Raw genomic sequence first — 15,395 nt, forward strand, 5'->3', positions numbered from 1 at the left:
TCGCCCGCTCCCGTTGGATTTCTGTCTGACTCCCACCTGCTACCAAGAACTGGTCCCGAACCCAGTCCTTCAATGTTATTTTAGGCGTGTGTGACAGCTCGCTTGCCAGTCATTTTCCCAGTCATTTTGCACCCTATAGGCAGGGGCGGTGTGTTCATTAGGGCGATAAACCTGGCTAGCAGTTTGCGATGTAGCTAATGCAGTCTTCTGCTACCCCTGCTTACTCTTTCACCCTGAAGGTGGCACGGCAGACAGCACCGCTTGGACAGCGACTGGTGTAACGGACATGCACCATCTTTCAGAAAAGATTAAGAAACATGAGCTGTCAAAGACCCACATGGATAGCTGTTTGAGATTGTCTGCTTTGGGGAGAGTGAACATTGCCACTCAACTGGATGAGGGATACAGGCTAGCTGTCCGCCGCCACAACGATGAGGTTAGCAAGAACCGCCACATCCTCAGCCGGCTAATCCAGTGTGTGAAGTTTTGCGGAGTGTTTGAGTTAGCTTTGCGAGGCAAAGATGAAACTGAGGGCTCCACCAACCCTGGTATTTTTCTTGGACTTGTCAACTTTGTGGCACAATTAGATGAGGTGTTTTATGGAAATGCATATTGTTTATGCAGTGTTGAGGAATGTGAAAGAACACCCTTGATTATTTTTGCTTTTGTAAGCCAACACTTTTGAGATCAGTCAATAAATGCTTCTGGTATTGACTTATATGCTGCCCCTGTCTTCATGTTGTTGCTGGACATATATTTTTTAAAATGTGTGTAGGTCACCTAAATCATCAGAAAAATTGCCCCCCCTGAGAATTTTTTCAGGAGCCGCCACTGCCTATAGGCAATATCAAAATGCACAAACATATCCTAAGAAATAGGTTAAATTACCAAAGATTCTCGTGTGACTCAATATATTAGGCTTACCCAGTATTACTGGGCTATACCAGCCAATAGTCTAGACCTAGTATGAAGAGAGCAAAGTTGGAGAGAGAGCAGACACTTGCACTTTCTCTTGAGCTATGTTTTATAGCCCATCTTTCAGGAGCAGGATGATTTTCAAACGGAGAGAAATATGGGTGATCAATATTTATTTCTAGGCAATGTAGTAAACTATAGCCTAATCATATTTAGGACGTTCATTTCCTTGGAGGGAAGGGGGTGATTGGTAGGTCAGTAATGCAGATCTAGGCGGTGGGGTTGAAGGCCCCATGGAAACCATAGGGAATGTTGACAGGCACCTCGGCTCTCCCCAGCTCCTCCCATGTCTTGGCATCCAGAACCAGGAGGAATGTACTCTTATCCTGCACAGAGAGATAGAACCTTCAAGATGCATCTACATCAACACTGTAGAACATTCTAGATTAACCTCTATCAACACTCTAAAACATTCAAAATGAATCTCTATTAATATCATATCAGTATGGCAAGGTTCTGAAATGATGTAACTTGTGTCTAAAATAACTGAGGTTGATGCCCTGTGAATGTCACCATATGACCCTAATGAATGGGTGAAAAAGGTGATCAACCTGAACAGGTGTGAATATGATTGATGACAAGTTCAAGTTTTTTTAAAATTGACAATGGTTGTCAAAACCACCATGTTTAAAATAAAAATGCACATTTTCTTACATGATGTTAGACCTCAGTCTCTGCTTCACAGCTCTGTATGGGTTTTGACTGACAGCTGTTCTGAACTTGAGCACCGCGGGCTGCAAGAAAGTTGCCCCCATCTCTCCCGGTAATTGGGCTACTTTTGGAAAATGTTTTGTTTAGAGCCCTACTGATAAATCGGGTGACCAATATTATCAGCTGATATTTGCCATTCACAGAAATATGTGTATCGGTCTTTATTCCACAGATAAAGCGCAGATATTACTAGTTAGTTTTCAGAAATCTGCTATCTGGCACAGATCTATGATGCTGATGATGACATCTAGTGGTGACTTTACGAACTTGTGAACAGTGCAGTTTCAGATTTACTTATAGACAAAGTTCAATTCATTCAGCCCTTCTTGTTTATTAGTGTGCTTGTGGTGCTTCAACATAAACAATTCTGCATTCTTATCCACTTCCAAAAATAGGTACACCTTAAAAATATTTCTAAAAAAGTGTTTTGTATTTACTTTCGTATTTATAGAGGATATAAAATGCATTCAGAAAGTATTCATACCCCTTGACTTATTCTACATTTTGTTGTTACAGCTTGAATTCAAAATGGATTGAATACATTTCTCACCCATCTACACACAATACTCCATAATGACAAAGTGAAAACATGTTTTTTAGACATTTTTGCAAATGTATTAAATTAAACAAAGAAATCTAATTTACCAGTCAAAAGTTTGGACACACCTACTCATTCAAGGGTTTTTCTTTCGTTTTACTATTTTCTACATTGTAGAATAATAGTGAAGACATCAAAACTATGAAATAACACATATGGAATCATGTAGTAACCAAAAAAGTGTTAAACAAATCTAAATATATTTTATATTTGAGATTCTTCAAAGTAGCCACCATTTCCCTTGATTGTGGAGTAACTACTACAATGTTGTTGATCCATCCTCAGTTTTCTCCTATCACAGCCATTAAACTCTGTTTTAAAGTCACCATTGGTCTCATGGTGAAATCCCTAAGCGGTTTCATTCCTTCCAGCAACTGAGTTAGGAAGGACGCCTGTATCTTTGGAGTGACTGGGTGTATTGATACACCATCCAAAGTGTTATTAATAACTTCACCATGCTCAAAGGGATATCCAATGTCTGCTTTTTATATTTTTATCCATCTACTATGAGGTGCCCTTCTCTGCGAGGCTTTGGAAAACCTCCCTGGTCTTTGTGGGTGAATCTGTGTTTGCAATTCATTGCTCGACTGAGGGACCTTACAGATAATTCTATGTGTGGGATACAGAGATTAAGTAGTCATTCAAAAAGCACGTTAAACACTATAAGTGCACACAAAGTGAGACCATGCAACGTATTATGTGACTTGTTAAGCACATTTTTACTACTGAACTTATTTAGGCTTGCCGTCACAAAGGGGTTGAATACTTATTGACTCAAGACATTTTCATGTTTTATTAATTTGTAAAAGAACATCTAAAAACAGAATTTCACTGTAACATTATGGGGTATAGTGTGTAGGCCAATGACACAACCTCTCCGGCTGTAACACAACAAAATGTGGAAAAGGTCAAGGGTTCTGAATACGTTCTGAAGGCACTGTAGTTGCTTTTTAGTGGTTATCATGTAAACCACAAATAAAATATTCTTAAATGTACATTTTAATATTTAGTTAATAAATCATAATTTGGAGCAGATGTTGTGTAATAAAAACATTTTGTTATGCATTCCATGTCTAAAAAAATCTTATATCGGCAGGTGTATTGGTAATTGGCGACTTTTGCCTCCCTAAAATCCCAAATCGATTGGGCTCTAATTTTCTTGTCTGAGTGAGGGGAATGCTGTAAATTACAAGGATTCTGTGCATTTTGGAAGATGAGATGTTGAGGATTATAATAAATACAGCTTTGATGTCATACAAGCATGTGCCAAACAACTGAGTCCAAATGTGCACTTCACATTTCCATATTATAAAACTCAAGTAATACATAGTGTCAACATTGATGATCACTACCTTTGATGTACAGTTACAAGATGAGATGATGTTATCTCTGGGTTGTCCTGAACAGAACAGCCTATGTTTGTTGTATTGTGAATAAAATTTGCTGTGGGCCACACATCAGAATACACTCATGACTCCATTCTATGCACACCAAAATTACAATCTGCTTCTCTGAATTACCTTGTGAAAGCTTAACACTGTAAGATCATATTTTATAATTTAGCTAGTCATGTGGGCGATAGAATGACCCATGACCTTTACCTTAGTGGGCGTGACCACCACGGACAGGATGACCCCATCGTCCTCCTCCACGGCGTCCGGCGAGGGAACAAACACAGGCTCTGAGGGGAACAAACCCTTCTGGTACCACACCTTGAGACAGAGAGACAGCAAGGATGCAAACTGGTGAGGATCCAAAAAGGTAAACATGGAAGAATCTTTGTAAAGCGGAAGAAAAAAAAGTTGCCTATTTTCAAAGAATAACAAGTACATAATACACATTTTATTAATCTCAATACTCCTAACTTTCCAAACCACAATAGACCAAGAAAATAGTGTCCTGGGTAGGGGGGAGTTGGGCTCTTTGGTCTGCGTTTAAGGTTTATCATGACATGTAACGATAATCTCAGTCTTCCCATACAGTAATACAAAAAGCACAATCACATCTGTTATTTATTTTGCCAAAATACCTTTTGTCTGTTTTGTTTGGGATTTTTTTCGGACTTTCACTCTCGTAACCACACTTTTCCCGCGCTACATACTGCTATATCGGTCCACTAATATAGGACAAGTAAAGGGCCTGTCACGCTCTGGCTCCGGGACTGTGTATTTTGAGCCAGGGTGTGTTCATTTGGTTGTGTTTGGTATTGGTTGTGTTGTATTTGGTTGTGTTTCCTTGTTTGGTCGTGTGACTCCCAATCAGTGGTAACGAGTGTCAGCTGTCGGCTCGTTATCTCTGATTGGGAGCCATATTTAAACTGTCAGTGTTCACCTTAGTGTTGTGGGTTTTTGTTCCGTATCAGTCATTGTAACTGAGGACTTCACGATTCGTCATTGTTTGTTGTTTTGTATTGAGTACTTTAATTGAATAAAGTCATGTTCGTATCGCACGCTGCGCCTTGGTCCACTCACTTAGTAGACGTTCGTGACAGGGCCCACTACATTACTTTTGTACAAAATATACACATTTAAAAGAAAATATATACAGTGAGGGAAAAAAAAGTATTTGATCCCCTGCTGATTTTTTACGTTTGCCCACTGCCAAATACAGAGGCAATCACAGAGGTCAGACGTTTCTTGTAGTTGGCCACCAGGTTTGCATACATCTCAGGAGGGATTTTGTCCCACTCCTCTTTGCAGATCTTCTCCAAGTCATTAAGGTTTCGAGGCTGATGTTTGACAACTCAAACCTTCAGCTCCCTCCACTGATTTTCTATGGGATTAAGGTCTGGAGACTGGCTAGGCCACTCCAGGACCTTAATGTGCTTCTTCTTGAGCCACTCCTTTGTTGCCTTGGCCGTGTGTTTTGGGTCATTGTCATGCTGGAATACCCATCCACGACCCATTTTCATTGCCCTGGCAGAGGGAACGAGGTTCTCACCCAAGAAATGACGATACATGGCCCCGTCCATCGTCCTTTTGATGCGGTGAAGTTGTCCTGTCCCCTTAGCAGAAAAACAGAAAAAAGCATAATGTTTCCACCTCCATATTTGACGGTGGGGATGGTGTTCTTGGGGTCATAGGCAGCATTCCTCCTCCTCCAAACACGGCGAGTTGAGTTGATGGCAAAGAGCTCGATTTTAGTCTCATCTGACCACAACACTTTCACCCAGTTCTCCTCTGAATCATTCAGATGTTCATTGGCAAACTTCAGATGGTCCTGTATATGTGCTTTCTTGAGCAGGGGGACCTTGCGGGCGCTGCAGGATTTCAGTCCTTCACGGCGTAGTGTGTTACCAATTGTTTTCTTGGTGACTATGGTCCCAGCTGCCTTGAGATCATTGACAAGATCCTCCCGAGTAGTTCTGGGCTGATTCCTCACCATTTTCTTGATCATTGCAACTCCACGAGGTGAGATCTTGCATGGAGCCCCAGGCCGAGGGAGATTGACAGTTATTTTGTGTTTCTTCCATTTGTGTATAATCACACCAACTGTTGTCACCTTACCACCAAGCTGCTTGGCGATGGTCTTGTAGCCCATTCCAGCCCTGTGTAGGTCTACAATCTTGTCCCTGACATCCTTGGAGAGCTCTTTGGTCTTGGCCATGGTGGAGAGTTTGGAATCTGATTGATTGATTGCTTCTGTGGACAGGTGTATTTTATACAGGTAATAAAATGAGATTAGGAGCACTCCCTTTAAGAGTGTGCTCCTAATCTCAGCTCGTTACCTGTATAAAAGACGCCTGGGTGCCAGAAATCTTTCTGATTCAGAGGGGGTCAAATACTTATTTCCCTCATTAAAATGCAAATCAATTTATAGCATTTTTGACATGCGTTTTTCTGGATTTTTGTTGTTGTTATTCTGTCTCTCACTGTTCAAATAATCCTACCATTAAAATTATAGACTGATCATGTCTTTGTTAGTGGGCAAACATACAAAATCAGCAGGGGATCAAATACTTTTTCCCCTCACTGTATATATATACAGTACCAGTGCAAATCGTCAGGTTAGCCATGATTAGCTGTTCAGGAGTCTTTTAGCTTGGGGGTAGAAGCTGGTAAGAAGCCTTTTGTGCCTAGACTTGGCGCTCCGGTACCGCTTGCCATGTGGTAGCAGAGAGAACAGTCTATGAATAGGGTGGCTAGAGTCTTTGACAATTTTTAGGGACTTCCTCTGACACCGCCTGGTATAGAGGTCCTGGATGGCAGGAAGCTTGGCCCCAGTGATGTACTGGGCCGTACGCACTACCCTCTGTAGTGCCTTGCGGTCGGAGGCTGAGCAGTTGCCATACCAGACGGTGATGCAACCAGTCAGGGTGCTCTCGATGGTGCAGCTGTATAACTTTTTGAGGATCTGAGGACCCATGCCAAATCTTTTCAGTCTCCTGAGGGGAATAGGCTTTGTCATGCCCTCTTCACGACTGTCTTGGTGTGTTTGGACCATGATAGTTCGTTGGTGATGTGGACACCATGGAACTTGAAGCTCTCAACCTGTTCCACTACAGCCCCGTCGATGAGAATGGGGGTGTGCTCAGTCCCCATTTTTTTCCTGTAGTCCACAATCATCTCCTGAGGGGCCCCCGTGTTGAGGATCAGCGTGGCAGATGTGTTGTTACCTACCCTTACCACCTGGGGGGCGGCCCGTCAGGAAGTCCAGGATCCTGTTGCAGAGGGAGGTGTTTAGTCCCAGGGTCCTTAACTTAGTGATGAGCTTTGAGGGCACTATGGTGTTGAATGCTGAGCTGTAGTCAATGAATAGCATTCTCACGTAGGTGTTCCTCTTGTCCAGGTGGGAAAGGGCAGTGTGGAATGCAATAGAGATTGCATCATCTGTGGATCTGTTGGGGCGGTATGCAAATTGGAGTGGGTCTAGGATTTCTGGGATAATGGTGTTGATGTGAGCCATGACCAGCCTTTCAAAGCACTTAATGGCTACAGATGTATGCAAATTGGAGTAGGTCTAGGGTTTCTGGGATAATGGTGTTGATGTGAGCCATGACCAGCCTTTCAAAGCACTTCATGGCTACAGGATTTGTGTTGTAGACATTGATGATGATGTGCTCCGGTGGCTAGCTGGTAAGGTGGAAGCACACCAAGATTTTAAGATCTGCATCACCAGGGCCAACATTGTCCAAAGAGGTCTAACACAGTGGCAGAGGCAGAAGAAAGGGTCCCCCATTAACAAACTTGAGGTGTTCTTTATCGGTAAAGCAGGAACTGGCAACGGTGCTTTAAATAAATAAATGTTGACTGGTGTTGGAGACTCTGATTTGAGCACGTTTAATCTGTTTATACTTGCAATTATACTGAACAAAAATATAAAACGCAACACGCAACAATTTAAAAGATTTTACTCAGTTCCAGTTCATAGAACGAAATCAGTCAATTCAAATGAATTCATTAGGCCCTCACAAGACTGGGCAGGGGCGCAGCCAAGGTTGGGCCTGGGAGGACATAGGCCCACCACTTGGTAGCCAGGTACAGCCAATCAGAATGAGTTTTCCCCACAAAAAAAAAGAGCTTTATTAGAGACAAAAATACTCCTCAGCACCCTCAAAACTTGAGACATCTGTGGCATTGTGTTGTGTGACAAAACTGCACATTTTAGAGTGGCCTTTTATTGTTCCCAGCACAAGGTGCACCTGTGTAATGATCATGCTGTTTAATTAGCTTCTTGAAAAAAATAATGTTTTAGAGTTAATTTCGTGCAATTGTACACATTTTGCCATGGGGCAGAGAAAATAATTAGCTGTTTCACAGCATAATTCCTGCAATTTAACACATTCTTTTAAAATGTTTGTCATTTAGCAGACACTCTTATCCAGAGTGACTTCCATACTGGTCTCCTGTGGAAATTGAACCCACAACCCTGGCGTTGCAAGCTCCATGGTCTACCAACTGAGCTACACAGGACCATTGGGTGGAGAGAAATGTTTGCAGTTTTTAATATGATATCTGAATGAGACTGACTAACAAAATCAAATTCGACCATGATAACAAGTTTAGATAGCTGGCCTCTAAACAAATGTATCAATGAAAAAAATGTTTTGCGTACATGGGCTAATTGACTGACTATCATTGATTGACATAAGAGAAACTGCTGATACACAAGCAAATATCGAAATTGCACCTTGTGTATTCTACTATTCTAACTCACAACAAGTCGAGACCCTGACTGAGAAATGTTTGCAGTTTTTAATGATATCTGAGTGAGATTGACTAACAAAATCAAAAGTTGAGACCCCGACTGAGTTGGGGGGAATTGATCCCAGGGCCTTCAAAAGGGATGAGAGTTGACCGTGATCAGTATACGTTTCAGCGCAGAAAATATCCTCTCAACGGATTCTGTTGACTTGTCCACAGAGCCAGTCTTTCCGTAGATACCACTCAGATTGAAATGATCATGTTATTTTCTGTCCATTCCTTTGATGTAGGTCCCTAAGCTCAGATGCTGGTCTTCCATTCCTTATCACCCCGTTTCGCTAGAAAATCCAACTTTTAACTGTTTCAGATGCTATATGTTAGCCATCCTGATCAGCTTACTTTTAACTAGCAGTAAAACAAACTGAACCGCCAAAAGGCGGCAGATGAAGAGTGACATCCATAGGTAGGACAGAGCTCTGCCTTCCCTATCACATGTCATGGGATGTGGACTTGAGTTGTGTCTGACTGTTGGATTATGCATCTGATTCAGAGGAAGAGAATGCTGAGGACCAAGTACAAGAGGAAAAGCAGGAACAAGATGAATGGGAAGAATACGCATGTCTGGACCAAGAAGAAAAACCAGAAGACAAGAAAGAAGAGGCCTTCCACCAGTCTGTCCCAAAAGTAATGCAGTGCATTACTGGCCAAGGGCACAAGCCTCTTATTTCCGAACAACAACATTTCAAAATTGTTATCAAATTCGATCATGGATGCAAAGAACGGATGCCAGTGCATCACGTCTGTTAACCCCTTGTTAGTGCGTGTACTAATACCATCACATTTCCTGCAGTACATATGGATACCTATGATGAATTCAGAGCAATAAAGATGGTTAGGGGTTATCACAGTGTTGTTTGAAATGTGAGGTCCAGGACCTCAGCAGGGGTTAAATGAGTTGTATTATGAGACACTAGTAACCTATGGTGTTCTTTGTACAAGTCTGTTCATTTCACGAGAGGCTACACACTGCTTTCATGTCCTGAGGTTGAAGTGATGTTGGTAATGTTGGCCACCGTTACACCCTATTTTCACATGGCCCTCTAGTCTCAAATAGCCAGAAAGCGTCAGAGTGGGAGTGCTGATCGAGGACCACCTGTCCATATAATCTTATCCATTATGATATGAAAGGCAAAACTGATCCTAGATCAGCACTCCTACTCTGTGACGTTTCTGAATACAGGCCCTGGAATTACCTGGTCTAAACCTCACAGCCTGAAGAGAGTATTATCTTTCCGTGCCTATATAATGTGTTGAATTCATGGGAAATGGGAATGCTCTTTGCCTTCTCTTCATTAGAACATTTTACATTAGTAATTCAAATGGTCACAGTTCGACTTGAATGCTGTTATTCATTCTCAAGTAATGCTTCCATCATTCTTTGTACAAGCCCATGTATTTCTTGTCTAACGGTTACATAGTACCCTTATGTCCTGAGGCTGACCTTATCTTGGAATTGTTGGCCACCTTTACTCCTGGAGTTATGGAGTCTAAAACTCACAGACTGAAGAAAGTATTACTGTTCCATGTCAATGCAGTGTTCCAATGCAGTAACTCAATGGAAATGTGACTGCCTTCTATTCATTTGAAAATGTTTCATCTCCTGACAATGATCTTCTCATGAATGGTCATAAAGGATATTACTCTCCAAGATGAGATTATTAATGTGCATATAGTGGGCATTGACACATTGTTTTGTAAAGCATTAAAAAAATATATATATATATCATGGCTGGATTATTTTATATTCATATACACTTCTTTTTTTACATGTTGCAATGATATTGCATGGGTTGGTTTCTTTGAGCCTACTCTGTGTGAAGTAGAACATATACTTAACAAAAATATAAACGCAACATGTAAAGTGATGGTCCCATGTTTCATGAGCTGAAATAAAAGATCCCAGTAATGTTCCATATGCACAAAACGCTTATTTCTCTTAGATTTTGTGCACAACTTTGTTTACATCCTTGTTAGTGAGTATTTCATATTTTGCCAAGATAATCCATCCACCTGACAGGTCTGGCATATCAAGAAGCTGATTAAACAGCATGATCACTACACAGGTGCACTTTGTGCTGGGGGCAATAAAAGGCCACTCTAAAATGTGCAGTTTTGTCACACAACACAATGCCACAGATGTCTCAAGTTTTGAGGGAGCGTGCAATTGGTATGCTGAGTGCAGGAATGTCCACCTGAGCTGTTGCCAGAAAATATAATGTTCATTTCTCTACCATAAGCCACCTCCAATGTCATTTTAGAGAATAAGAGAAACCGACCTCACAACCGCAGACCACATGAAACCAAGCCAGACCAGGACCTCCACATCCAGCTTCTTCACCTGCGGGATCATCTGAGACCAGCCACCCAGACAGCTGATGAAACTGAGGAGTATTTCTGTCTGGAATAAAGCCCTTTTGTGGGGAAAAACTCATTCTGATTGTTTGGGCCTGGCTCCCCAGTGGGTGGGCCTGGCTCTCCAGTGGGTGGGCCTATGCCCTGCCAGGCCCACCTATGGCTGTGCCCCTGTCATGTGAAATTCATAGATTAGGGCTTAATGAATTTATTTCAATTGGCTGATTTCCTTATATGAACTGTAACTCAGTAAAACAATTGAAATTGTTGCATGTTGTGTTTATATTTTTGTTCAGTATAGATATTGAGACCCCAGTGATGACTCCCCTCAACATAGCATAAGCACCAGGGACATGGCTTTTAATCTTCTTTCCATTAAGCTTTTCCATTTGCAGAATCTTCCTTTGCTTAGCCCGGCTACCACAAAATATGAATAATCTACCATTTCCAATGAACCTGGCTAATTTGACTTCACCTATCTCTTTCTCTATAGCATTGGTTAGTCGGATAGGGTGTAAATGAGGCCCTGTGGTCTCATCAAACACCAACCTTCTTCATGCTTTCTTTACTAGATGCTCCCCCGCTTTCAGTATTATGATCTCTCTTCTTCCTATGTCTTTCCACTACAGACCATTCCGGTCCTTGAACCTGAGCCTCCCGCTCCATATCACCAGAACTGACACCCATGCTGTTTGTATTCCAGCACAGCTGTTGCTTCTCCAACCTTTTCTCCATTTCATCCGCACTACTCGCCGCAATTTCGGCTGTCAACTTCAACACTTCTCACGCACCAACAACTCATTCACCCAGTTCGGACTCCGCACTCTGAATTCTCCAGACATGAAGTCATTCAAACAAAACTCAAATCTTGCACGCCACAACACAACCCCCAAGCGAGCATTTTCTCCGGTCTCCCATGTCACCAATGAGGCCCAATCGCGATCACCGATTAGCCCGAGGCAATAGGTTATGCTGTAACTCCAAGGCGGTGGCTTATTGGACACGCCCATTCCCCCTAACCCCACATCAATAGAGTACCAAAACTTGGTGGAGAGAAAAGATGACTTGAAAAAATTGTCATCGCAAGGACAAGAACCGAGAGTGAAAATAACTTGTTTGACCAAATAAAAAAAATTGTAAGCAAACATCGACTTTCAAAATAATTTTGAATACATTTGAATTCCACACAAACAATTTTTTTTAAACATTTTCAGTTTCAACGTGCATTACTGGGAGACACTTCACGCCACTTCGATACAACTACATGATTCCATATGTGTTATTTAATAGTTTTGATGTCTTTACTATTATTCTACAATGTAGAAAATAGTACAAATAAAGAAAACCCCTTAAGTAGGTGTTCTAAAACTTTTGACCGGTAGTGGAGATACAACATTTCAATGGTGTTAACACACAGTAACCAAAAACCTGATCTAATTTGCATATTCATACTGGGTTTGCAACAAACAGAATGTGGATGTGAAAATACAGTGGGGAGAACAAGTATTTGATACACTGCCGATTTTGCAGGTTTCCCTACTTACAAAGCATGTAGAGGTCTGTAATTTTTATCATAGGTACACTTCAAATGTGAGAGACGGAATCTAAAACAAAAATCCAGAAAATCACATTGTATGATGTTTAAGTAATTAATTTGCATTTTATTGCATGACATAAGTATTTGATACATCAGAAAAGCAGAACTTAATATTTGGTACAGAAACCTTTGTTTGCAATTACAGAGATCATACGTTTCCTGTAGGTCTTGACCAGGTTTGCACACACTGCAGCAGGGATTTTGGCCCACTCCTCCATACAGACCTTCTCCAGATCCTTCAGGTTTCGGGGCTGTCGCTGGGAAATACGGACTTTCAGCTCCCTCCAAAGATGTTCTATTGGGTTCAGGTCTGGAGACTGGCTAGGCCACTCCAGGACCTTGAGATGCTTCTAACGGAGCCACTCCTTAGTTGCCCTGGCTGTGTGTTTCGGGTCGTTGTCATGCTCGAAGACCCAGCCACGACCCATCTTCAATGCTCTTACTGAGGGAAGGAGGTTGTTGGCCAAGATCTCGCGATACATGTCCCCATCCATCCTCCCCTCAATACAGTGCAGTCGTCCTGTCCCCTTTGCAGAAAAGCATCCCCAAAGAACGATGTTTCCACCTCCATGCTTCATGGTTGGGATGGTGTTCTTGGGGTTGTACTCATCCTCCTTCTTCCTCCAAACACGGCGAGTGGAGTTAAGACCAAAAAGCTCTATTTATGTCTCATCAGACCACATGACCTTCTCCCATTCCTCCTCTGGATCATTCAGATGGTCCTTGGCAAACTTCAGACGGGCCTGGACATGCGCTGGCTTGAGCAGGGGGACCTTGCGTGCGCTGCAGGATTTTAATCCATGACGGCGTAGTGTGTTACTAATGGTTTTCTTTGAGACTGTGGTCCCAGCTCTCTTCAGGTCATTGACCAGGTCCTGCCGTGTAGTTCTGGGCTGATCCCTCACCTTCCTCATGATCATTGATGCCCCACGAGGTGAGATCTTGCATGGAGCCCCAGACCGAGGGTGATTGACCGTCATCTTGAACTTCTTCCATTTTCTAATAATTGCGCCAACAGTTGTTGCCTTCTCACCAAGCTGCTTGCCTATTGTCCTGTAGCCCATCCCAGCCTTGTGCAGGTCTACAATTTTATCCCTGATGTCCTTACACAGCTCTCTGGTCTTGGCCATTGTGGAGAGGTTGGAGTCTGTTTGATTGAGTGTGTGGACAGGTGTCTTTTATACAGGTAATGAGTTCAAACAGGTGCAGTTAATACAGGTAATGAGTGGAGAACAGGAGGGCTTCTTAAAGAAAAACTAACAGGTTTGTAAGAGCCGGAATTCTTACTGGTTGGTAGGTGATCAAATACTTATGGTCATGCAATAAAATGCAAATTAATTACTTAAAAATCATACAATGTGATTTTCTGGATTTTTGTTTTAGATTCCGTCTCTCACAGTTGAAGTGTACCTATGATAAAAATTATAGACCTCTACATGCTTTGTAAGTAGGAAAACCTTCAAAATCGAGATTGTATCAAATACTTGTTCTCCCCACTGTATGAGCTTGCGGCAAATTGTTCCGGGATGCTTCCAAGGCCCTCCCCGGCCCTCCTTTTGGCAAATCTGAACACGACTCCATTTTGCTTCTCCCTTCCTATAGGTAGAAACTCAAACAGAAAGTACCTGTGCTAAGGACTATCCAACGCTGGTCTGACCAATCGGAATCCACGCTTCAGCATTGTTTTGATCACGCGGAATGGGATATGTTCCGGGTAGCTTGCGAAAATAATTTAGACGAATACACTGATACGGTAACAGAGTTGATCAGGAAGTGTATAGGAGATGTCGTACCCACTGTGACTATTAAAACCTACCCTAACAAGAAACCGTGGATAGATGGCAGCGAACCACCGCATTTAACCATGGCAAGTTAACTAGGAATATGGCAGAATACAAACAGTGTAGTTATTCACTCTACAAGGCAATCAAACATGCAAAACGTCAGTATAGAGAAAAAGTGGCGTCACAATTCAAAGGCTCAGACAAGAGACGTATGTGGCAGGGTCTACAGACAATCACGGACTACAAAAGGAAAACCAGCCACGTCGCCGAGACCGACGTCTTACTTCCGGACAAGCTATACACATTATTCGCCCGCTTTGAGGATAATACAGTGCCACCGACGCGGCCCGCTACCAAGGACTGTGGGCTCTCCTTCTCCGTGGCCGACGTGAGTAAAACATTTAAACGTGTTAACCCTCGCAAGGCTGCTGGCCCAGACGGCATACCTAGCTGCGTCCTCAGACATGCACAGACCAGCTAGCTGGTATGTTTACGGACAAATTCAATCTCTCCCTATCCCAGTCTGCTGTCCCCACATGCTTCAAGATGTCCACCATCGTTCCTGTACCCAAGAAAGCAAATGTAAATGAACTAAACAACTATCGCCCCATAGCATTCACCTCTGTCATCACGAAGTGCTTTGAGAGACTAGACAAGGATCATATCATCTCTACCTTACCTGCCACCCTAGACCCACTTCAATTTGCTTACCGCCCCAATAGATCCACAGACGATGCAATCGCCATCACGCTGCACACTGCCCAATCCCATCAGGACAAGAGCAATACATATGTAAGAATGCTGTTAATTGACTATAGCTCAGCATTCAATACCATAGTACCCTCCAAGCTCATAATTAAGCTCGAGGCCCTGGGTCTGAACGCAGCCCTGTGCAACTGGGTCCTGGATTTCCTGACGGGCCACCCCCAGGTGGTGAACACCTCCACTTCGCTGATCTTCAACACTGGGGCCCCACAAGGTTGCGTGCTCAGCCCACTCCTATACTCCCAGTTCACCCATGACTGCGTGGCCCCAGTCACGTCAGTATAGAGAAAAATCACAATCACGCCTTCAACTCAATCATCAAGTTTGCAGATGACACAACAGTAGTAGGCTTGATTACCAACAATGACGAGACAGCCTACAGGGAGGAGGTGAGGGCTCTGGGAGTGTGG

At 42.7% G+C, this 15,395-nt stretch overlaps 1 protein-coding gene across 1 annotated transcript in view; it reads right to left on the bottom strand.

Annotated features, from left to right (window-relative positions):
- Window positions 1-1,071: 1,071 nt before the first annotated feature.
- bco2a (beta-carotene oxygenase 2a) overlaps window positions 1,072-15,395 on the bottom strand; it is a 122,235-nt gene continuing 107,911 nt past the window's right edge. The window contains exons 11-12 of the mRNA XM_041894522.1: window positions 3,886-3,996; window positions 1,072-1,301 (exon numbers count right to left, since the gene is read on the bottom strand). Coding sequence (XP_041750456.1) covers window positions 1,185-1,301; window positions 3,886-3,996 — 228 coding nt within the window. The 3' untranslated portion in view covers window positions 1,072-1,184. The remainder of the gene's footprint in view (window positions 1,302-3,885; window positions 3,997-15,395) is intronic.

The sequence above is a fragment of the Coregonus clupeaformis genome, chromosome 13 (assembly GCF_020615455.1).
Source record: "Coregonus clupeaformis isolate EN_2021a chromosome 13, ASM2061545v1, whole genome shotgun sequence".
Classification (NCBI taxonomy): domain Eukaryota; kingdom Metazoa; phylum Chordata; class Actinopteri; order Salmoniformes; family Salmonidae; genus Coregonus; species Coregonus clupeaformis.